The 26,107-nt window shown below is 42.6% G+C and overlaps 1 protein-coding gene across 2 annotated transcripts in view; it reads right to left on the minus strand.

Annotated features, from left to right (window-relative positions):
* Nucleotides 1–13,936, minus strand: part of LOC141230226 (4-hydroxyphenylpyruvate dioxygenase) — a 96,721-nt gene extending 82,785 nt beyond the window's left edge. For both annotated transcript variants that reach the window (XM_073667578.1, XM_073667577.1), the window contains exons 1-2: nt 13,815–13,936; nt 1,116–1,142 (exon numbers count right to left, since the gene is read on the minus strand). In XM_073667578.1, the coding sequence (XP_073523679.1) occupies nt 1,116–1,142; nt 13,815–13,817 (30 nt within the window). In that variant the 5' untranslated portion in view covers nt 13,818–13,936. The remainder of the gene's footprint in view (nt 1–1,115; nt 1,143–13,814) is intronic.
* Nucleotides 13,937–26,107: the final 12,171 nt, after the last annotated feature.

The raw sequence follows: 26,107 nt of genomic DNA on the forward strand, positions 1-26,107 counted from the left end.
GACTGATGGTTTGGCCATATTCATCAATATAATAAAAGTAAATGACGTGGTGGTCAAGCATGTGCTCTGCTGCTCCATTTACAAAAGTGATATTTTTGTGTTGGGTACGTGGTCCTAGTTGTCAGACCCTGAATAATCACACATTTACAAGGTGTCTAGAGGAAAAGTGATAAATGTATTTACTGTGAACACTAGGGATGATCGGACTCGTGGAAGTTCGGGCTCATCAGATTCAATCGAACTTTAGTCCAAAGTTCGGTTCAGGTATCAGAACTGTACCCGAACCTGAACCCGAACCCTATAGAATTCAATGGTGACCCGAACTTTGGAGCTGGAAAATCTCTCTCTCCTCCCGAACTGTAAAACGGAGTTCCAGGAGAAGTCCGTGTTCTGAGTTCAGGGTATGAACTCCGAACTTTACAGTTCAAGTTCGCTCATCTCTAGTGAAAACCCCTTTAAACCGTTGCCATTGCATATTTATCATGACGATGTTGGCTGACTTTGCAATCAGGCAACTCTAACTCTATTCTCTGATTATTTTTTTTTTACCTATACTGGAACCAGTACAACCCACAGACCACATTCACACATTCAGTATTTGGTCAGTATTTTCCATCAGTATTGAACAATTAGAGGAAAAGTATAATAGAAACATGTCTGTAATATTTGATATTGTCTGTGAAGCGCTGTGGAATTAATGGCGCTATATAAGTGAGTAAAATAAATAAAAAATAAATAAACACGTCACCACGGCTGCATTTTTTTTGCCCACTCCTGATTTTGGCTTACAAATACTGATATAAAATACTGACCAAATATTGAAAGTGTGAATGCGGCCTTAAAGTGATAGGTACTATGTGGTATGTCAACAAATAGCTGTTTGGTTGCAGACATTTTTCAGGCTTAAAATATGTTCTCTTTTGTGTGACCTACAAATGTGTTCACCTATAGTATGACAAAACTGCCTTTTTGGAAAATAGTATCCTTTGACAATGCTAAAAGTCACTTAGATAGCTTGGCTATGATGATGGATCCACCATTGACAAATGTACAAACAAATGAATGTCTACATAAAGATTTCTACGTTTCAAATGTATTCTCATGAATCATATTACCTTTTCCCCTTTGTCAGTGTAAGAAGTCTGAAAGACAAAACAACATAAAAATATATACATCTCTATTCATTTTTTTAACTAGTACACAGGAGGAGAAAAGTATTATACTTTTTTTATTTTAAAGTTTTATACTCTTTGGAAGAATTCATTATTCTTGGAAAAACAGTGAGGTGATCAGTCCATAATAGTGTACTATTATATATCCACTGAGAAAACAGCAATGATATAAGTGGGCAATATTGACATGCAATGTCTTATTAGATTAAATGCAAAGGGATATTATGACACTAGACGGAAGTATCTGACTATACAAATAAATAATTCTTCCCATATATCTTCTAATAATATATGCATTGTAAGGTAGCTAACGGACTCATAGTTGATAGGAGATATGTATCACAGAGATGGTTGTCATCTGTGATGTAATCCTGGAATATTGCTCTAGTGCACGTAAGCACTAAGAGGATGGTTTTGTGCATCTGGGCCAGGTTTTACAGGAAGCCTGAGAGATGGGTGGGTCTGGCTGCCCACATATCTCACCTCTGGATGTGGTTAACAAGGTAAAATGGAGTTGGTTGTTTGACACATGGTCTGTATATGGAGGGAGAAGGCCTCCTGAGTGATTCATCCAGACTGAGCCAGTGTACTGGATGCTATCTAGCCTGTGTGACCACAGGACTGGCTAACCAGAGACTTTGTCTAAAGGACTATTTTCTTTGTTTTTGCCTGCACTGAAGGCTGTTTATTTTGCTTTTGCTTATGAAGCAATAAATCACCCAAGTGAGTACCATTCCTTACAATTGGTGTGGGGCATCCAAGGTCCAAAGGGGTGGAGGAAGTAATGCCAAAGGTCCCTGCTGGAGATATTACATGCTGGAAATGCCACGACCCAGGCCATATAGCCGCCCGTTGTCCCCTGACCACCGGGCTAATGGACTGTAGCCTGGGATGCTGCTGTTTATACTATGCATATCCGGCCTGCAGTGTCAACTGTCCACCCAGCGAGGGGCCACAAGCTTGTACCCTAAAGGTAAATGGTTGGCAAGTAACTGGACTGCTCGACTCAGGGAGTTTGGTGACCCTCATGAGGGCCACACTTCCTCTCCAGCTGATCCCAGGGAAGAAGGTTGGAGTCCGCTGCATTCATGGTGATGCTAAAGACTTTCTGGTTGCCAGAGTGGACATTGAAATGGCCCAAGGTACTGAGTCCCACGAGGTGTGCGTCGTCCAGGACTTATTGCACCCCATTATTATAGGTCGGGACTTTTGTTTGTTTTGGGACCTGTGGGGAAAGTGATCAGGGCTCGGTTGCTCGGATAAGAAATGGGTTGGCCCTAAAAAAGTATCAACATACCCAGAGTCTGAAGTGTGTCCTTGTGGGGGATGAGGAGGTAGTGTCCCCTTAGGCTGACATTGCTGAGCTAGGGGTGACCGGTGAAAATTTGGGGTCCTTCTAGCATAGGGACCTAACGCTAAGGGAAGCATTTAACAATGTTAGCTATAAATGGTATAGCGCAGGAGCCAGGGTCTGACACAAGATTTCCCTATTTTATGTTGAGTTGAGAGTTATTGTATTGGGTTACGAAAGTGAGGGAGTAGCTTGTGGAAAAATTATTGGTACCAGGGCCCTATAGATGGAAGGTGTTGGAAATGGCCCATTCACATGTCTTGGGTAGCTATCTGGGAGTGGAAAAAACTCAGGAACGGATCATGAAGAGGTTCTATTGGCCCGGATGTCACTGGGAAATCTTAAAGTATTGCTGGTGCTGTCCTACATGCCAGCTAACCGCCCCCACCTCTCACTTTTGAAGTCCCCTCGTGCCATTGCCCGTCATTGAAGTGCCATTTGAGAGAATTGCCATGGACTTGGTCGGTCCTCTGGTTAAATCTGCTCGTGGGCATCCATATATATTGGTCATCCTGGACTATGCCACACGCTATCCTGAAGAGGTTCCCCTGAGAAACTCCTCGGGAAAAAGTATAGCTCGTGAATTGGCCCACGTTTTTTCCCAGACAGGATTACCAAGGGAGATCCTGACTGACCAAGGAACACCCTTTATGAGTAAGGTGATGAGGGAATTGTGTAAGGCCCTGCAAATCACCCAACTGAAAACATCAGTATACCATCCTCAGATAGATGGCCTTGTGGAAAGATTCAATAAAACTCTGAAGCGTATGCTGAGGAAGGCCATAGGAAAGGACGGTAGAGACTGGGACTGTCTCCTGCCGTATCTGTTGTTCTCTATCCGAGCGGTTCCACAGGCCTCTACTGGGTTCTCGCCATTTGAACTTCTGTATGGTCGACATCCACGGGGTCTCCTTGATATAGCAAATTAAACCTGGGAAGTCGAAGTCATAGAGCACGTTGTACAGATGCAGGAGAGGATTGCAAAGGTGATGCCCATCGTAAAAGGACATCTCCTCCAGGCACTAGGCTCAAGCTAGGGTCTACAACTGGTCAGCCAGAATGAGGCAGTTCAATCCTGGAGACTGAGTCCTTGTGCTAATTCCTACCGTGGAGAGTAAATTCTTGGCCAAGTGGCAAGGGCCGTATGAGGTGGTGTAGAAGCTTTGTGAAGTGAACTATAAGATTCATCAACCAGGAAGACGTAAACCATATCAGATCTACCATGTCAATCTCATCAAGCCATGGCAAGACAAAGAGCCTGTTGAAACTCAGTGCTTGCTGGGCCAGCCAGAAGGCAAGGTGGGAGGAGTCGCAATAGCGGAGACACTGTCGAAGGCCCAAAGACAGCAGTGTCGAGAATTGCTGCATTAGAACAGGGAACTGTCCTTGGAATTGCCTGGGTGTACAAAAGTCATATAACACGAGGTGTTGACAGAACCCCATGTGTGGGTGAACTTGAAGCCCTATCGAATTCCAGAGGCCCGACGAGAGCTGATCTCCAAGGAAGCGAGTCGTATGTTGAAACTGAGTCATTGAGGAATCCAAGAGTGGATGGTCGAGCTCGATTGTCCTGGTTCCAAAACCTGATGGCGAGTGGAGATTCTGCAACGATTATAGAAAGTTGAATGAAGTCTCCAAGTTCGACGCATATCTGATGCCCTATGACGATGAGGTGATCGAGAGACTTGGGTCAGCAAGATACATAACGACCATAGATTTAACGAAGGGTTATTGGCAAATCCCCATGTCACCAGGAGCCAAGGAGAAGACTGCTTTTTCTATGCCCGACGGATGCTTCTAATATGTCCGGATGCCTTTTGGACTGCAGGGAACACCGGCCACCTTCGAGTGGGCCATGGACTAGATCCTCGCACCCCATAAGAAGTACACTGTGGCATACCTGGACGATATTGTAATCTTCTGCCCGGACTGATGCTCATAGGAAGGCGGGGTTTTCGATAAATCCAAAAAAATGTGCCATGGGGAAAGAAGAGGCCAAATACCTGGGATATGTAGTAGGTAGAGGTGAGATCAAACCCCAAATCAAAGTGGCCGAGACGGCTCTCCAAGAAGCAAGTTAGAGCCTTTTTAGGAATCATGGGATACTACAGGAGATTCATCCCAAACTTTGCCATAACGGCCGCACCCCTGACTGACCTCCTTAAGGGGACAAAATCAGCAATGGCAAAATGGACTGCAGAGGCGGAGATGGCCTTTCAAGAATTGAAAGTGGCTTTGTGTAAGCAACCTGTTCTGGCTGCGCTGACTTCAAGAGGGAATTTATACTCCAGACAGACGCCTCAGATGTCGGTTTTGGAGCAGTCCTTTCTCAGGAGCTACACGGGGAGAAGCACCATATTCTTTACCTAAGTAGGAAGCTATCCACATGTGAAAATAATTATTCCATCATAGAAAAGGAATGCTTGGCCATAAAGTGGGTGGCGAACACTTATGGTACTATCTGTTAAGATGAAAGTTTAAATTGGTATCCAACCATGCCCCACTCGGATGAGGGAGAAAAAGGGAAAAAATGCTAGGGTCGCCCGCTGGTTTTTAGCCCTACAGGATTTCGGCTGCTATGTGAAACATAGAGCCGGGAAGCTGCATGGTAATGCCGATGCCCTCTTAAGAAACCCCTGTCTAGTAGTAGAAGGTGCCAAGCCCCTTGGCTTTAGGCAGAAGGAGGGGGGGTATGTAAGGTAGCTAACGGACACATAGTTGATGGGAGGTATGTATCACAGAGATGGTTGTCGTCTGTGATATAATCCTGGAATATTGCTCTAGTGCACGTAAGCACTAATAGGATTGTTTGGTGCATCTGGGCCAGGTTTTACGGGTAGCCAGAGAGATGGGTGGGTCTGGTTGCCCACATACCTCACCTCTGGCTGTGGTTAACAAGGTAATATGGAGTCTGTTTGACACATGGTCTGTGTATCGAGGGTGAAGGCATCCTGTGTGATTGATCCAGACTGAGCCAGTGTACTGGATGCTATCCAGTCTGTGTGACCACAGGACTGGCTAACCAGAGACTTTGTCTAATGGACTGTTTTCTTTGTTTTTGCCTGCACTGAAGGCTGTTTAATATCCTTTTGCTTATGAAGCAATAAATCAACACACCCAAGTGAGTACCATTCCTTACAGCATATACTAAGAAAAAAAAGGGGAAGGGACAGAAATTATTGTAAAAGTATATAAAATTTTATTCATAAATATAAAAAAGACAAATTAAAAAACATACAGGTACACAGGAAAACGTGGGTGAGCCAAGACCAGAAGAATTAAACAGGGTATAACCTACTTCATATAAAGCATAGCGCATGAAAACATATAATCACGTTATTCAGCATAAGGTGATCAACACCACAATATGAAATAGAAAAAAAATTACTGGAAAGAAAACTTGATTGCATTAAGAAAATAAGGTACCTCTGACAAAGCTGTGTGTGAAAAACACATCAGGTTTGATGCGTGAGCTTCAATATTCAGACACTAGTCTTTTGATTTACATGTGATTTTTTAACTACCCGTATATACTAGAGTATAAGCCGACCCGAATATAAGCCAAGGCACCTAATTTTACCACAAAGAACTGGGAAAACTTATTGACTCGAGTATAAGCCAAGGGTGGGAAATGCAGCAGCTACTGGTAAATTTCCCCATCCTGGTAAGCATTGCCCACTTATCCCTAATCCTGGTAAGCATGGCCCTCTCATCCCCGATTCTGGTATGCATGGCCCCCTCATCCCCAATCCTGGTAAGCATTGCCCCCTCATCCCCAATCCTGGTATGCATGGCCCCCTCATTCCCAGTCCTGGCATACTGTACATGGCCCCATCATCCCCAATCCTGGTATGCATGGCCCCATCATTCCCAATCCTGGTATGCATGGCCCCATCATTCCCAATCCTGGTATGCATGGCCCCATCATTCCCAATCCTGGTATGCATGGCCCCTTCATTCCCAATCCTGGTATGCATGGCCCCATCATTCCCAATCCTGGTATGCATGGCCCCATCATTCCCAATCCTGGTATGCATTGCCCCCTCATCCCCAATCCTGGTATGCATGGCCCCCTCATTCCCAGTCCTGGCATACTGTACATGGCCCCATCATCCCCAATCCTGGCATACATGGCCCCATCATCCCCAATCCTGGTATGCATGGCCCCATCATTCCCAATCCTGGTATGCATGGCCCCATCATTCCCAATCCTGGTATGCATGGCCCCATCATTCCCAATCCTGGTATGCATGGCCCCATCATTCCCAATCCTGGTATGCATGGCCCCATCATTCCCAATCCTGGTATGCATGGCCCCATCATTCCCAATCCTGGTATGCATGGCCCCATCATTCCCAATCCTGGTATGCATGGCCCCATCATTCCCAATCCTGGTATGCATGGCCCCTTCATTCCCAATCCTGGTATGCATGGCCCCTTCATTCCCAATCCTGGTATGCATGGCGCCATCATCCCAAATCCTGGTATGCATGGCCCCCCTATCCTGATATACATGACCCCCCATCACTGCAGACTTGAAAAAAATAAACACTCATACTCACCTTCCTTCCCTCTGCTCCAGCGCTGCGTTCTGTTTTGCCTGCAGCTCACCTCAGCATCTGAGCAGCGCATGACGTCACTGCCATGTGCCCTCAGATGCTGAGGTGTTCTGCCGGAGTATTCACTCCTCCCCACCGCTGGACTATGGACGTGGAGAAAAGTGAATGGTCATTTTCTCTATTAGTGCAGTCAGTAGTGCTATCCTCTGTGCCTGCTAGTAAAGAGAATGAATATTCACTTTTCTCCACACCCATGGGCGTGGAGAAGAATGAATATTCATTCTCTCTAATAGCGGGCACAGAGGATCGCTGAGTTGCTGCAGGAGCTGTGGCCGCTGCTGACACTGCGCTATTAAAGAAAATAATATTCACTCTTCTCCACTCCCATGAGCATGGAGAAGAGTGAATATTCATTTTCTTTAGCAGCGGGCACACGTGGTAGCTGCAGCAGCTGGCTACTGCCTGTGCACTGCTCCTCCGCTGCCGGAAACCCCCCCCCCCACAGCCAGTATATAAGTATATATAAGTACATACCCGAGTATAAGCCGAGGAAGGGGGGGGGTTTCAACATAAAAAATGTGCTGAAAAAGTCGGCTTATTCACTTGATATAATCAATTTTTTCTTCCTTTCTTAGTATTATTTTCTACTCCATAGTGTGGTGTTGATCGCCTTATGGTGAATCACGTAATTACATTTCATGCACTATTCTTTATATGAAGTTTTTTCCTTGGTGCATGCTTTATTTTTGATGCACTTTTTTGTTGACAAAATTATTTCATCTTCGGAATGCATTTTATGGTGTACATGTAATAATATATGGTGGCATGAAGCTTTCTTGGTATGGTGCTTGTTCAATGGGAGCCTGGAGATACTAGCTGTGCCTTGTGTGTATCCCAGAAGTCTGTCCTGCTCAGGGAACTCTCTCACTACAAATTACAGTAGACTCTGAACATCTTTGAAGATTTCCTTTTGTGCACAGAACTCCAAGCACTTTTAATTGTCATCTGACTGCAGAACGCTCACACTGCTGCCAGTTATGGATCACTTTCTACTTCCAGATTCTAGTGACTTTACATATTAATCTACATTATTGTTCCTATTTTGAGGATTTCAGTATAAAAGGAAAGTCATCTTATTTGATCCCATACTCAGAGTAGGATTTCAACTCTATGCACTATAAACTTATAATGGCAAATAGTACTAATGAAGATTCTTGTCCACCCATTAGTTGATCATCTATGACCCAGTGTAGTACCAGTTGCATTAAATGCAAGGAATATTTGCATGGGGAGCACACATGGATTTTGGATGTACCTGACCATGGGTTGCTTTCAAAATGATACATACAGTGGTGGCCAAAAGTATTGGCACCCCTGCAATTCTGTCAGATAATACTCAGTTTCTTCCTGAAAATGATTGCAATCACAAATTCTTTGGTATTATTCTCTTCATTTACTTTGTCTTCAATGAAAAAACACAAAAAGAATTGTCCTGAAGCCAAATTGGATATAATTCCACACCAAACCTAAAAAAGGGGGTGGACAAAAGTATTGGCACTGTTTGAAAAATCATGCGATGCTTCTCTAATTCGTGTAATTAACAGCACCTGGAACTTACCTGTGGCACCTAACAGGTGTTGGCAATAACTAAATCACACTTGCAGCCAGTTAACATGGATTAAAGTTGACTCAACCTCTGTCCTGTGTCCTTGTGTGTACCACATTGAGCATGGAGAAAAGAAAGAAGACCAAAGAACTGTCTGAGGACTTGAGAAACCAAATTGTGAGTAAGCATGAGCAATCTCAAGGCTACAAGTCCATCTCCAAAGACCTGAATGTTCCTGTGTCTTCCGTGCGCAGTGTCATCAAGAAGTTAAAGCCCATGGCACTGTGGCTAACCTCCCTAGATGTGGACGGAAAAGAAAAATTGACGAGAGATTTCAATGCAAGATTGTGCGGATGGTGGATAAAGAACCTGGACTAACATCCAAACAAGTTCAAGCTGCCCTGCAGTCCGAGGGTACAACAGTGTCAACCTGTACTATCCGTCGGCATCTGAATGAAAAGGGACTGTATGGTAGGATATCCAGGAAGACCCCACTTCTTACCCCAAGACATAAAAAAGCCAAAACTTACCTGAGAAAGCCTAAAACTTTTTGGAAGAATGTTTTCTGGTCAGATGAGACAAAAGTAGAGCTTTTTGGGAAAAAGCATCAACATAAAGTGTAAAGGAAAAAAAAGGCATTCAAAGAAAAGAACACAGTCCCTACAGTCAAACATGGCGGAGGTTCCCTGATGTTTTGGGGTTGCTTTGCTGCCTCTGGCACTGGACTGCTTGACCGTGTGCATGGCATTATGAAGTCTGAAGACTACCAACAAATTTTGCAGCATAATGTAGGGCCCAGTGTGAGAAAGCTGGGTCTCCCTCAGAGGTCATGGGTCTTCCAGCAGGACAATGACCCAAAACCCACTTCCAAAAGCACTATAAAATGGTTTGAGAGAAAGCACTGGAGACTTCTAAGGTGGCCAGCAATAAGTCCAGACCTGAATCCCATAGAACACCTGTGGAGAGATCTCAAAATGGCAGTTTGGAGAAGGCACCCTTCAAATATCAGGGACCTGGAGCAGTTTGCCAAAGAAGAATGGTCTACAATTCCAGCAGAGCATTGTAAGAAACTCATTGATGGTTACCGGAAGCGGTTGTTCGCAGTTATTTTGGCTAAAGGTTGTACAACCAAGTATTAGGCTGAGGGTGCCAATACTTTTGTCCACCCCCTTTTTTAGGTTTGGTGTGGAATTATATCCAATTTGGCTTTAGGACAATTCTTTTTGTGTTTTTTCATTGAAGACAAATTAAATGAAGATAATAATACCAAAGAATTTGTGATTGCAATCATTTTCAGGAAGAAACTGAGTATTATCTGACACAATTGCAGGGGTGCCAATACTTTTGGCCAGAACTGTGTGTAGGAGAGTAAATTCTTTTATATTGTCTCAACAATAAACCAATTTGTATTGGAAAGCATAGTCAAGTACATTGTCCAATACATTATTCAGAAAAAAAAACATTTCATACTACATTAGGGATTTGTTATTTAAGAAGTTTTTTTTCTAGTAGATTCTATAGATTGAAAATCCCTTTAAATCGAATCAGTCAACATGTTAAATGTCGCCAACTAATGTAGTTGTAGAGTAGGTGAAAAGAGGCCAATTCTGAACAAATTAAATTTTTCAATCTGAACTTTCCTGTATTCCCTTGAATCTTACAAACTATCAAAGCTGTATATATGAACACAGTGTCCTTTCAACTCACATTGACCCTTTTCTCCTTCACACTTGTTGAATATTCATGGCTCTGTCTTGTTGGCCTTCTCACGCTCTTTGGTCCATCAGAGGATGGAAGTGGATTGGCTAAGCTGTTTTGCATACGCTGGACTCCTAAACTCGGTACTATAATGAAGAGGACTCCTAAAGTGCTTCAGTGCATTGACCACATGCTAGATTTCCGTGGGGGAATGTGAGTCTTTTACCAAACAACTAAATATCCTAAATCAGCATTTTTTCAGCTTTACAAGAATTATAAATGACACTTAATTGTGTCCAGTGGGTATGGGGTGTTGTTAGATATATTACACAATATGCATTGAACATAACCTACAAGCATAAATGTACTTGCCCACCTGCAAAATAACCCTTGGTATTATAGTCAAATGATGGTAAGTAGCTTGATTTATAGGCTATAGTAGCATAATGGCCCCAATTTATCAAGCAGTTTTGTGATGTAAAACATCTTGAAATATGTCGGGGAGGTGTGTTCTGCCACCATCTGTTGCTCACTACTATGAAATACAGGCCGAGACGAACCAGACCTTTAAGAGACTTCGGGTGCATTCAGAAAAAAAGTGGCATAACGTCAAAAAATAGAAAAAAAAAAATCGCACTCATCGTCTCTTTAAAACTTCAGAACTTTATTGAAAAAGTCGAAACTTCAGGTTGCAGGGGTGATCGGAATGCTAGGAGGAAAAATGTCTTCCTTGCATTCTGTTCATCCCTGCAACCCGATGTTTTAACTTTTTCATTAAAGTTCTGAAGTTTTAAAGAGACGAGTGCGATTTTTTTTTTCTATTTTTTGATGTTAAACATCTTGAAATGCCACCAAGATGCTACATAAATATTCTGTGACTTTTGGCGCTTTCATGGCCATGGCTGGCAAATCTTTTAAAAGTGAATAGGATTTAGCTGAGAGGGCGCATGGCCAAGCATGGCAGATGAAGTCATAATTTATGCCAAAATAGTGGCGTAAATTCCGACAAATGTATATCTCTTGCAGTGGCGCATGGCAGCTGAAAGATGTGACTAAGTCTTTAGGAGGCGCGCACTTCATAATGAATTTGGCACAACACACTCCAAAGGACTAGAATGGGAAACAAACCGCTAGTCTTGATCAATGGGGGGCAATGTGTTTGTGCAATTAGTTTAGCAATGGTCAGATGTAAGGAATTAGATCTGTTAACATAATGGGAGCTTTATTTCCAGGTTTGGATTATAATGGATTGCAAGAATGGTTTGTATAAAAAAAAAAAGATTGAGATGAAAATAAATCAGTCGGGACTGTCTGCAGCTTTCACACTATCCAATATGATGTTATTAGGAACAGATATACTGCTGTAAATATTGGGGCACTGACTTCATACAATGTTTGGAATTCACATAAAGTTGCTGCATTTACTTATTTTAAGGTGCTATTAGTACTCCTCGAGATCTCCCTCAGCAGAAAATCTGCAGTAAAATCCATAGGGGCAAAATTCAAACATTTCACCCATTTCAATAATATTCTCAGCATAAATTCACAGACTGCAGATATCAAATTCGCAGCCATGGTCAATTTACATTGCAGTTTTTTTACACAGTAAATAGATGGCAAAGAGGTAGTGTAACTTGTCTGATACGAGGATCATATTTAGGTGTTCAAGGAGCCTGGACCCCCAGTGGAGTTGTGACTTGTGAGCTATCCAAAATAGATTGTATCACAGGTATAGTTACATCCTTGCATGGCCAGCATTAGGGGGGAGCACAGACTGAGCTATTCCCCAGGGCCCCCACTCCCTCAAGGGCCCCAGCATCTACAGCAGGAGCTTCACTGGTAACAGCATTATCAGTGAAGCTTCTGATATGGAGACTGCTTCAAGACCTTTGGTGACATCACGATCTTATGACCGTGATGTCACCACAGGTCTTGTACTCTGCAGGACTTCAGGACCTTTGGTGAAATCATGATCATGTGACCTTGATGTCCTCTATAGTTCCTGTGGAGTCAGAAGGACTGAAGATAAGAGAGATTGGTGTTAAGTCCTCTATCGTCTCTGTGTCTATCTGAGTCTGTGTGTGTGTGTGTGTGTGTGTGTGTGTGGTTGAGCCTAGAATGTATGGGCTCCTTACAGATCCTCTCTGCAGCCCATACAGATGGATACCTGAGGATGGATGTTCAGTTACTAAACCCCTTCACGACCTTTGACGTACATTTACGTCATATGTTGTGTCCCTCCCATTGATGCAGGCTCGTACGCTGAGCACGCATCTTTCTCCACACATGACGACTGATTTAATCTTTGGTTTTGTTGTAGTTTCTTGTACTTTGTACAAACATTGGCATGGCCCCCCTTTCTCATATATATCGCTTCCCATGGACAGGTGTTCGCATAGTCGGGACCCTGTCCTGCTCTGTCCTCATTCACATTGAGGTCAGCTGACACAAGGTGAGGTTTTAATATTAGAGACAGGATAGGACCGTCCTGATTCTTTACACCTTGCGGCGGTGAGATGACTTTTACATTTTTTTTTAAATCAAAATAGTGTTAACTATGTACCCTTATGTTATTTACATGTACTAATACTATGTACTTATTTACTTGCTATAGGATATATGCTCATTTTGTTTTTCTCTTGTTTGATTTTATAAGTTAAATGGGTTGTCCAGTGAAAATAAGTTGTTACCTAATCATAGGATAGTGATAAATTACAGATCAATGGGGATCAAATGCCATTCATTCTTTATGGGGCTACCGGAAAAAGCTGAGCTCAGTGCACAGCAGCCCCATAGGAAATGAATGGAGCGGCGGTCAGGCATGCACACTGTTGCTCCATTCTAATGGGAATGAAAGTGCCGCGTTCTGTTGATCCACATGGGTCCCAGCCGTTGGACTCCCACCGATCACAACTTGTCTTTGATTGACAACCCTGCTAAGTATGTCAAGTGAATCAAGAAAGATTTCTACTGTTGTAGATGATATAGTACAGTATGTGAAATATAATAAATGTTCCAAATGATAAAATCACACACATTTGTTATTTATGAATGGGAAGTATAATCTGCAGTCGTGTGAAATCCCTCAATTATTATAATACTTCAATTAATTGATCCAATGCAATGAAAGCAATATGGTTACTTACAAGTGTTCAGAATATGAAAGAAATATATCCTATATATCAGTCCTGTGTTCTAAATCATGATTTCATCCATACAGCTTATTAACTGCTCTGCTTGTGTTTCAGTTTGTGTCCTGGGTGTCATGGCAGACATGTAGCAGTACATATGTATAGGCATACAGTTGCATACATTTTACAGTATATTTGTCAAATATGGTGGGAACAGATTGTAACTTGGTGGACTTTGAAATATAGTAAAATTATAGCTGGGTAATCAAATGGCTAAACCTATAGGTTAGTACTTACCATTATGTAAAATGTTCTAACTGCTCGCTGACAGTTTGCAGATAACTCAGAGGACAGTTAGATGGAGACAGTTCACGTATAAACCATAGTAAAAACACAGTGATTGGCCAGCCGAAAAACACCCTCTGACCCTCCACCCACAAATAAATACTTTGTGTGTGTTACTTTAACCTGTCCTGGGTCCCTCACCTTTTCCCTCATATTGTGCAACTCATATTCTTACCACACTGTACAGATTAGTTATAAAATGTTGTCTCAAGGATGAGGCTAAATGCACAAAATACATTAACATAGTAAAAAAGTACTACTGTCTAGGAACAAAACTAAAAAGCACTAGTTTTGCAATTCTTATAAAGCTGGCCATACATATCAGATAGATTTCATTGTCAAAATCTTATGTGCGTTGAGGCAGCACAACTATGCTACATCTGTGGTGGGAACCATAAGTCTTAGGCCTAATTCAGACCTCAGTTTTTCATGTACAATTTCTATTTGTGGCTTTCACGTGTCGTGTCCATTAATTTCAAAGATGAACGTTTGGACTCCATTTGACCTAGTTTTGGTCAGAGTCGGCTATTGTGTCTGCAAAAAAAGATAAATGGCAACCACAAGAAAGTCAAATGAAGTCCAAACAGACATTTGCCGCAATGAATGTACACGTTTTCTAGGAGTGGTGAGTGATGCAGTGCTGAGTGACGTGCAACACTCTAATGTGAATGAAGCTTTATATGTTGTATTGTAACTGTCACTCATGCAGGTCATGCTCGTGGTTCGTGAACCCACTGTGCCACGGGGCTGGGCTTACCTAGGAGGGGCGTAGCTAAACGGCTATCTGGTGTTCACTGGAGTTCCTGATGGTGGAGTCTGGCTTGAGCTGCAGGTTGCTGCCAGGTACCACTTCTAGGCAGTCCCCTCCATTGCAGCTGCTGAATCCGGGGATCAGGTACACAGGCATGGACCGGACTCAGGCTCCGTTCAGACTACTCCTCGGGCAGGACTGATACTGACACAGATTCACAAGCAGGGCTGGATTTGGAGACTGGAATAACAGTCCGGACAACTCGGAGTACTAGGATAGATACACGTTCAGACACACGGGTCTTGGGAACAGGTTCAGGTTTTAACGGAACGGCTTCAGAGTTTGGATACCGTTGGATGCAGTTTCAGGATTCAGATACTGGCCACACATGCACGAGGGGAGCAGGTTCAGGCACTGTCCACACACAGACCAGGGGAGCAGGTTTAGGCGCCGGCTGCACAAGGACCAGGTGTTGGGGTTCAGGCACTGGCCACACACAGGCCAGGGGAGCAGGTTCAGGCACTGGCCACACAAGAACCAGGGGAGCAGGCTCTGGCCACACACGGACCAGGGGAGAAGGTTCAGGTACTAGCTACACAAGGACCAGTGGAGCTGGTTCAGGCACTGGTCCCACACGGACAAGGTTTAGGTGCGCACGCTGCCTGTTTAAGAACAGGGGAGCTTGTGCTGCCAGGAAATGCAGGGATCCATGCTGGGGATCACGCCGCGCGGCCGGGAGGTATGTCAGCGTCCCTGCATGGAGGGGGAAGGGGAAACATGGAGGGGCGCCTACATTAGTGTTACAGTAACAGTCATGAATACATGTTTTCCTGTAAAAGGAATCCCAGGTGTGTTTGGCAATGAACTCCCTATAGCAATAATCATATCCACTTGGCTGATCCAAACATATATTTACGGGGGCGTTACAGGGAACCTGTCATGTAAACACATGCTATTTACCTGCAGATATAGGGTTAATCTGCAGGTAAATATCATTCAAATCATGTTAGGATGGTTAACTGGAGCAGTGGCTACATGAAAAAAATGAACTGATATCTTCCCTGCAGCCGATCGCTTCCAGTCATTGGGGCGGGGCAGGAAGTGTTACTACCACTGCTCACTTTGTGTAGCAGGTGTGTGTGTGTGTGTGTGTGTGTGTGTGTGTGTGTGTGTGTGTGTGTGTGTGTGTGTGTGTGTAGAAGGCTGTCAATCAGAGGAAAGGTCTCTTCCTAGCATTGCCCACTTGGTCTCCAGACCCAATCTCTGGCTATCATTGCATCCAAGGCAAGAGCTTGACTCACTGCTGCAGCCTCTATTGCACCATTCCAGGCTTTGGTATCTATCTGGCCATGAAGAATCTTTCACAAGGGAACATCACACCATTCCTACTCCTTGGCTTATGGTGTTGGGTGGCATCATGTATAATACCTGCACTGCTGTAATCTTCATTCCAGGTACACCTTCAGCTTGGCATTACATTCACTTTGTGGTGATACCAGTGGTACAGCCATTTCTGCAAAGTGTCCCAGGAGCCACTTTTCAACATGACAACACCAGGCTGTATGTTGCTCAAGCTACTGAGCGCAGCCTGTGTGGCATAAACATGCTACCAAGGCCTGGTATGGATGTCTTGCAATAGACGTCATTGGTTGGCAATTGCAAAGGGAGCTGCCGGCAGCGGATCTTGATGATTTGTGTGCCCAAGTGCATTCAGTATGGCAGAACATTCCTCAGACAACCATTAATAACTTCATTGCCTGTAAGCCAATGCGAGAAATTCTGTACACATACTTGATACTGAATAAAATGAAGATGTTTAGAAAATTTTTGTTACCATTTTTTGCATATCATTAACATGTCTATCGATACTGTGATTATAATAATTCCACAACTCTGCTGTTGTAATTTCAGTTAATCAAAGTTTCTCAGCAGGTGCATATTAACTAATAATTAGAGCTCCATGGCTAGCACCTAATGACATTTACTGTAGGCAAATCGCTAATGATACATATACCGCGAAGGAAAAAATGCGATCAAAGCTACACAGCAGGTAGTTGATCATAAAATATAGCTTTTATTAAATATATGATTTAAAAAAGAATACATCACATAATATGGCAGAACAGTGCACAACGTACATAACAAAAATATCTTAAAATACCATCATGCTCAATGGACAAAGAAGTCCACACGTGAGGCGCCCACCAAAAATATATATAGTATAGACACTAGTGGTCCTGATCAACAGATCTCTAATGTATATGTCCAAGTAGTGTATCATTGGTGGTCAGCTAGTGCTGCCCAACTGTATAGCAAGATACCCATGTCAGTGACCATATAATGTAAAAGTAAAGTCTACCTGGACAGAGGGCTGACAACAAGAGTGCTCACATGTGGACCACGCGTCCACCCCGATGCGCGTTTCGGCGTTACCTGAAGAAGGTAACGCCGAAACGCGCGTCGGGGTGGACGCGTGGTCCACATGTGAGCACTCTTGTTGTCAGCCCTCTGTCCAGGTAGACTTTACTTTTACATTATATGGTCACTGACATGGGTATCTTGCTATACAGTTGGGCAGCACTAGCTGACCACCAATGATACATTACTTGGACATATACATTAGAGATCTGTTGATCAGGACCACTAGTGTCTATACTATATATATTTTTGGTGGGCGCCTCACGTGTGGACTTCTTTGTCCATTGAGCATGATGGTATTTTAAGATATTTTTGTTATGTACGTTGTGCACTGTTCTGCCATATTATGTGATGTATTCTTTTTTAAATCATATATTTAATAAAAGCTATATTTTATGATCAACTACCTGCTGTGTAGCTTTGATCGCATTTTTTCCTTCGCGGTATATGTTGTAATTTCAGTGTTGAGTGTTTTGTGGTTCTGTTTTGGTCATAGCTTTGATAGAAGATAGACGTGCATAAGGCTCTGATTTCATCAGAGGCAAAGTTATTTTTCAGTTGGATTCTGTCCAAAACTAAATCCACATACATCCTGCCCTAACTAACATCTGAATGACGTTTTGAAAAACTTTTCAAAAAACATCAAACTATCTTTTTTATTATTAGATGTTTACATGCGAATACGTTTCCAACAGTTCTCTGCAGCATTAAATGTGAAATTTCATATTGGACTTCTGCCCTTACCCGTAAATTAGGCTATGTGCACACTGTGTTTTTGGTGCATTTTCACAGTGTTTTTTCCACTCAAATGGGCCACAAACGCTAGGGAATCCTTGTGCCAGCTACTGCAATGACAATCCTGAAGTGCTGTGTACATGATCAGGAATTTTCCTGTCAGGATTGTCATTGCGTTTAATTCTTTAAACGTCAATTCATTGTGCATTTTTGAAGCGTTTTTCACCCATTGACTTCAATTGAGTCAGTCAAATCCGTAGCAAAAATGCAGATCTAAAAATATTTGCGGATTTGCTGCATATTTGACTGACTCAATTCAAGTCAATGAGTCAAAACGAGGCAAAAATGCACAATGAATTGCCCGCAGCAGACTACTCCTCCCATCATCCTATGGCGGCTCTCACTGATAATAGCGGGAGCAGACGCGGCTGAGGGGAGAAATAGTCTCCTCAGCTGGCGTCTGTGTACAGTGTAACAAAAAAAAAGTTAAAATAAAATATTAAAATAAAAAAACACTTTATACTCACCTACCGCAGTCATCACGAGGGTCCCACAGCAATCGGATCACCCGGCAACACTCTATACACGGACAGGAGCGCGATCGCTGGTGACTGCTGTAGAAGTGACCCAGATCATCGTGGGACACTGGATTATGTCATCACGGCAGACGGGTGAGGGATATGGCTGTTTTTTATTTATTTTTATTTTTTTACAGATTACAATGGCTTCAGCGGAATGGGCGTTAGGTGAGTATATAGGGTTTTTTATTTTCAAATTAATGATTAAAACCGTGTGGAATTTTATTTAAAATAAAAGACTTTATTCGGGCCTTATTTCAAAAACTTTACTACGGGGTTAGTAATAGGGGCGTCTAATAGGGCTTCATGTCATGATGCTCTGCACCAGGGTAAGTGGGAAGAGCGGAGGCTAAGCGCCAGATTTGGCGCATCTTAAGGATGTGCCATTTCTAGGGTGGCTGAGAGCAGATATTAGTAGCCACAGAGGGGGCCAGGATCCATGGCCCATACCCTGGCTATTAATATCAGCCCGCAGCTGTCTGCTAAGCCTTTGCTGGTTACATTTTATCGGGGGACCCCACGTCAGTTTTTTTTCTGGGGTCCCTCTGTAATCTAGCCAGTAAAGGCTAAGCAAACAGCTGTGGGCTGTTATTAATAGCCAGGGAACATTTTTGGCTAATGGCCCCTTCCCCGGATAGTAATATCAGCCCCCAGTTGTTGGCTTTCCCCCTGCGGGTTATAAAAATGATGCGGGAACCCACGCCATTTTTTTAATTTAAGGTTATGTGCCCACGATCCGGACGTAGCAGCGCTTTGGACGCAGCATATTTTTGCTGCGTCCAAAATGTTGAGTTCTATTGAACGCAGGTAAATCCGCATGTGTTCACTGAACCATGTGGATTTACCGCATTCAATGTATTCTAGTGGTCAAATTTCTGTTGCGAAGACTAGCGACTCCGCAAGAGAATTTGACATGGTGCGGTCCTGAAAGATGCACTGCATGTCAGTGTCTGCAGCCTCAGATGCACACATAGTGGACATGGGATTTCTAGAAATCCCATCCACTATGTTGTAACATCTGGCCGCTGCAAGTTTGATGCTGCATAAATACACAACGTCAAACCAGCAGCATTTGCCAATTATGGGCACGGACCCAAACTCACCCGAAGCATGTCAATTTCTGTAGCGGAGATGCTAGGTTTTGACCGATTTTTACCGTTTGAAATGTCATTACATGCAGTGGATCCGCATGTGCTGACAAAACAAGTGCTGCATTAGGAGTAATGGGATTAGGCTGACACCTAACCCTAGCTTTAGTAATGAAGAGGTGTCAGCCGGACACCCTCATTACTAATTAAAGAGTTAAATAAACACACACACACACACACAGAGTAAAACCCTTTTATGAAATACAACAGACACATTCTTTAATAATTTAAATTAGCCAATATACTCACCCCAGGTCCGACGGTAATCCAAGGGTTAAAGTGATGTCTCATGTTTCTTTTTTCAAATATCTTTATTTAGCTCCAAAAAGCATTCACTGCTGTACTAAAACACATGAAAAAAAAGCAACAAAATCGCGGCAAAACATGCGAGAAACCTATTGAATGTGCACACATAGCCTTAAAGGTAAAAGATTTTCTTTTTCAGTAGAAGAAAGTTACTTTGATCAGATAATACATAGCTGAAGAACCAAAACTGTAGCACCCTCTAGTGGCTGATGGTCAGATTTCGGCAATACATTTCTAATAGTGAAAATATTCAGAAATTTTCTGAACAGCAAATGTTCTTCAGCAAACAAAGGGACTGATGAATTTTGTTTGAAATTAGGGAATGTGCCTCAAAAATATGGTTCAGTGTGGCCCAGCTATGATGGTGTAAAGATGTATGCTACAGGAAGTATGCGGCCAGAAGCACACTTCAGACAGAATTCCACTTCTGAACCCTCCAGGACTAAATCCTACTCACAGTATCCAGGTACTTATACCCAGCCTGTACCCCTATGGCCACCTCCAACTTTGGCAATGCACAGACATAGAACCGCTGGTCTCCAGAACAACAGCCACAGAGTCATCTACAGTCTCCCTTGCTGAGCGAGTCAACACCTGGGAGAAAGATTGAAACCTTTCATTCTCAGTCTATGACCCCAGCTTGGAATGATTAAGAGAATAAAGGCATGCGAAACAACATACGCCTGGGTCCTACTAGAACTGAGAGTCAATGATGACTATCTAGTAGTGTTATGACTAGCTTCAATACAAACTCTTAGAAGTCTGTTAACAGCAAGTTTGTAATTGATACCAGATGGCTCATGTTGTTGCTCCAGAAAAACCCGGCACTTTTGCCCCTTACAAACAACTAATTTTGTGGGATTCTTGGTCCAATGGCCCCATGGGGGTGGATGATTTAGAAGTCGGATGTATCCATTCTACATGTCTCTAGTCTGGCCCGGTTTAAGAGAAGACTTCAGCTACTTCTCTCCAATATTTGGGAATTTAGAGCCTCCTACCACTGGGTGCACCCCTTTCACTTTATGGCTAAGAAGGGTGGCATCTTCTTTTTTAGGAAGACACGATTAACTAGGCCTTTACTTCTCAAACTGTGAGTCTACAACAAATTGTTGGTTATGCACAGCCAGGTAGGCAGTTTTCATGGCAGTGAGCATACCCTGCAGTCCTTGCTATGGTTGCAGCAGTCTCTGGATTAGTAACATAACTGACTATATCTGTACTTACTGTTATGTTATACTGGGTTCAGGTGGCTAAAAAAGAAAAATCGAGAGAGATTTTTAATTTCTGCATGTTCTTCTACTGCCGAAGGTGAAACCCAGGGGCAACTGGCATTCTGGCAATCATGTGTCAACCAATTTCTCTTCTGATTCACTCAATTCTCCAAAGCAGAAGATAAAGCAGTAAGCCAGTGGTCACACGATGGCTGTCAGGTACGTGATACAACTGGAATCTTAAGTGTGTTTATAACACACTGCTAGGATCTCCAAAGGTAACGCTCTGATTAATTTGAAATTTGGCCTGGAAAACTGCTTTAACGGGAATCTATCACTAAGTTTTTGCGACCCCATGTGAGAGCAGCACTATGTAGAGGTAGTGACCCTGATTCCAGTGATGTATCACTTACTAAGCTGCCTGCAGCAGTTTTGATAAATTCCCTACAGATACATTCAGAAGAGAATCCCTGTGCCTTCTGTTTGGAGGTAGCAGTTGGACCCCCTATCTCTTGTGTCCCTGTGCGGCCACACAGGTTGTACCAATAGTACGTCCACCAGTGTTCAGACTTCCTCCAATATCTTGAAGTTGATGGCTTCCCATTGCCAACTAATCATCTATTATAATGCACTGGGACTCGGGAACCGTTGGTGACCTACGGGTGTTGGGTTACACATTTAGACCATTGGCCAACCTATACATTATGGGTAGATATATTTCTATCCAGGTACTATTTGACAGGTGATGCCGTAATTCTGTAGTTTACAGGATGTCAGAGACGGACTTCCTGTCTACACATTGGAGCGCCTACTGAACCATTGGTCATGTCAGCCATGAGATTACAATTCACAGCGGCCCATAATGAAGAATAGAAAAATGTATGGATGCATTGGAGCTAGGATGCAACATATTGCACAGGTAGAATATTGCTGGTGATTTACTATTAAAAAAAATTGCTGGACTGCTAAGTGAACTGTGCATAGAATTGTTCAAAATGTCTATGTACACTACTGTGGTCACATTTTTAGAACAGAATGATGGACCTATAAATGGAGTACCCATAGCCGCGCACCTTGTGCTGTTTTTTGGGCTCCTGAAGTGGCTTTTAGTAGCCAGTTTGTGTGATTTTCTGCATGCCAGAACCGATTTGTGAATAGCACAACTGGTGAGAGAAAACCACTGCCAGAAGACATGATGTGTCCCAATTGGTTCAAATGGCTGCATACAATCTTATCCAATAGCAGACTGCAATACGTCATGTACTTCAGGTTATTCTCTCCCATTAACTACTGCATGGTTGACAGGCGGAGGTTTCAGGTGAAGCGACCTCAGTGCAGAGCGGCATGGTGCTCTTCTGACATGTAGCTTTAAGGATCATTTTCACGTCAGTTTCCTTGAGCTTCTCCTATTTCTCTCCTGGATGTTTATAATAACAAGTGACACCACACATGGTGGTCTATTTTTCGTTACCATCAGCCACGCAACCAGTGTTCTGCTACTTGCACAACAAACCATGTATAAGGTTTTCTGCTATGATGAGAAGGTCTGGAAACTGATCAGCAAGAGTCCTTTGATTCTATAAAAAAGCCTGCGTGTACATCGACTCAACATCAAGAGAGATGATGGAGGTCTAACACAGCAAGGTGGACTCCCACATATTACGGACCCTTGGAAATAGCACCAGCAGATCGGCAGGGAAAGATACAATGGTCCTCACAACTTCTTACACAGCTCTGGTAAAATGAAAGCTAAGCTTCGATTAGTCAATATGGGCGGCAAAAAGGAGTTTTAGGCCGGGTTCACACAAGCGTATTTCACGGTACGTATACAAACCACATATATAAGGCTGTAACTTCGGGTCAGGAAACCTGCTGCCAGACCGGACATTGAAGTCTGTACACGGACCAAGAAATACGCACATAAACAAGGGAAACAGGATTCTGCTTTTTTTTTCTGGTCAACTCTGTATATTTTGTTATTCTTACACCATTTATTTATTTCTATCTGAAAATTCATGATTTTTTCCATTGGGTGGCGTGAGCTCATTGTGCCCCTCTGGGAATTACAAACCTTTATGTTCTATCGAGAGGGTCACCAGAACTGCCCATATGATGAAAGCACATGGCATGTACCACAAAGTCTTCATGAGCAAAAGGGACACTTATCCTGGTGACTGAGTATTAGACAGCTCCTGTCCCACAGTTTGGCCACAGCTCCACTATCAGTATTTGGTCAGTATTTTTTCTCAGGCGTTGGAGCCAAAACCAGGTGAGGAACAATCAGAGGAAAGGTATAATAGAAACAAGTCACCAATTCTGCATTTATCACCCACTCCTGGTTTTGGCTCCCACTCCTGAGAAAAAATACTGACCAAATACTGATAGTGGGGCCGTGGCCTTAGAAATAGATCTGTTTCCCTGAATGTAAACTTCAATCTATTCACTTATTCGGTGTCCTGCCAACAAACATAGTAAGTTATTTAGCTGCACATATGATGCTGTTCTGATGATTGACAGATCCATAGAGAATTCAGGAGAAAAATGTTACATTTATTATGGCTGATTAACAGCAACGTAAATGAATATACAGTATCCTGCAAAAGCTTTAAGCAGGTGTTGTAAAGATACTAAAAATAACTTTCAAAACCCGTAATCATTTATTTTTTATCAATTAGTAAATTGCAAAGTGAATGAAAGAAAAATCTATATCAAATCAACATTTGGTGTGACCATCCTTTGGCTTCAAAACCGCATCAGTTCCTCCAGCTGCACTTGGCAACAGTGTATAAAGGAACTCGGCAGTGAGGTTGTTCCAAATATCATGGAAAACTAACAACAGATCTTCTGTGCATGTAGGATTGTGCAAATCCTTCTGACTTTTCATGTAATCCTACATAAACTGGATGTGGAGACTGGAACTTTGTGGACACCATGTCATCACTTCCAGGAAATAGTTCTAAACATGACTAATAGTTCTATCATGACATGCGGTGTGCATGTGCGGCGCTGTGGAAGTGCATACCTGCAAACCGCCATATGAGTACGGTGCGATGATCACACCAGCTTCACAGTTAATAGTGACAGTGGCATCAACAAGCTTGAAGAGGGAGGGGTCCCCCTCTCACTGCTCCGATGGGCATAACACGTTTGCAATTGTGTTGTGCTGACGATCTCCATGGTGACCCCGGGCCAAATATTGGCCGCGGGGTCACCCAGGTACGGTGGCCTGACATGCCTCCCTCCTGCGTACGAGTGACTGCTCTAATACCCTGCAATGCAAGAAAATTGCAGGGTAGTAGATCAGAGATCATGGCAGGGAAAGTTGATGTCCCATTCTGGGACAAGGTACAAAAGTAAAAAATAAAATGTTTAAGTAATAAAAAGAGATTAGAGATATATAATAAACAAATAAAGTACACATATTTGGTATTGCTACGTCCAGAAGGACCCGATCTATAAAACTGTCACATTAGAGAACTCTGAAAAAAAAAGGGGCAAAAAAGGATGCTTTTTAATCATACTGCAGGAAGAAAGCGATCAAAAACTCGAATGTAAATAAAAATGGTATCGCTGAAAAAGTCATGTTGTCTCGCAAAAAAACAAGCCACCATACTGCTCCATCAGTGGAGAATAAAAAAGTTATAGCTCTCAGAATACAGATGTAAAAACAATTCTTTTTTTTTTACTTTTTTTATTATTGTGTAAAAGCGGTAAAACATAAAAATACAACATAAATGTGGTATTGCTGTAATCGTACTAACTCAAAGAATAAAACTGTCTTATCAATTTTACCACACGGTGAACAGCATTTTAAAAAAATAATTCCTGAATTGCTGTTTTTTGTTCATTCTGACTCCCAAAAATCAGAATAGAAAGCGATCAAAAAAATGTCATGTGACCGAAAATGGTACCAATAAAAACGTCAACTCGTTCCGCAAAAAACAAGCCCTCTCATGACTGTTGGCTGAAATAAGGAAAAATTATAGCTCTGAAAATATGGTGATGTAAAACTAGTTTTTGCAACAAAAAAAAGTGTCTTATCGTCTTTAGACCACAGGCAATCATAAAAAAAAAAATTATAAATCTGGTATTGCTGTAATCACACCGACCCGAAGAATAAAGTCGTCCAATCACTTATACCGCTCGAGGAACCGCGTAAAATATGAATAAAACAAATTCTTCACCTGCTGTTGATTTGTTCATTCCGCCTCCCGAAGACCGCAGTAAGGCTCGGCTCACATTTATCCTGCGCTGAGCGCTTATACCGGGGTTTTCCGTGTAAATCTGAAGACGGAAGATTCCCTATGAGGCAGATGGAAACACTTTGGACCCTGTCTGCATTACGGTCCGTCATTTCTTGTCTTTTTAAGTGTGCATAAAAGTGCCATCAGCCAGTTTTGTGAACCTTCGAAAAGAAGCACAACGCTGAACAGAGGCCAGACGGAGACCAGCGTAACTCTGTTACCTCATTATAGTGACTGAATCCCTCGGGGGTTTCATCTGAACGACGTTATTCAGAGATTTAGATGGTAACCCTGATATAAGTGCTCAGCATAGAGGACAGGATAAATGTGATCCAAAATGTTATATAAAATATTCCCAATAAAAGCTTCTACTCAATCCACAAAAAAACAACTCCCCACTCATGTCTGTCATCTGTTAAAGGAAATATAGGGGTCAATGTAGCAATGAGAGCCCCCTTAGTTTACAGGTGCATGTCTCCAGAAGCATGAGCTGGGCATAATGTATGAAAAACTAACAAATTAAAACTGCACTCTGAAACGCTATAATATGTAAACATTGAATATATGAAATTGGAACTGCTTTACTGCTTCAGAAAACATGTTAAAAAATGAAGGTACTTAGCGCACAAATTGGCCAATTCGTGTGAGCCCAACAGCCAGCGACAAGGCGTACCCCTTTGTTGGGACCCTAAATATAACATGATACTAAAAGCCAATTTGTGCGCTAAGTACCTTCATTTTTTAACATGTTTTCTACAGCAGTAAAGCAGCTCCAATTTCATATACTCAATGTTTACATATTATAGCGTTTCAGAGTCCAGTTTTAATTTGTTATATAGAGTGGCTCTCTTAGC

This window comes from Phyllobates terribilis, unplaced genomic scaffold (assembly GCF_046119375.1).
Source record: "Phyllobates terribilis strain yellow unplaced genomic scaffold, ASM4611937v1 Scaffold_2__4_contigs__length_985480577, whole genome shotgun sequence".
Classification (NCBI taxonomy): Eukaryota; Metazoa; Chordata; class Amphibia; order Anura; family Dendrobatidae; genus Phyllobates; species Phyllobates terribilis.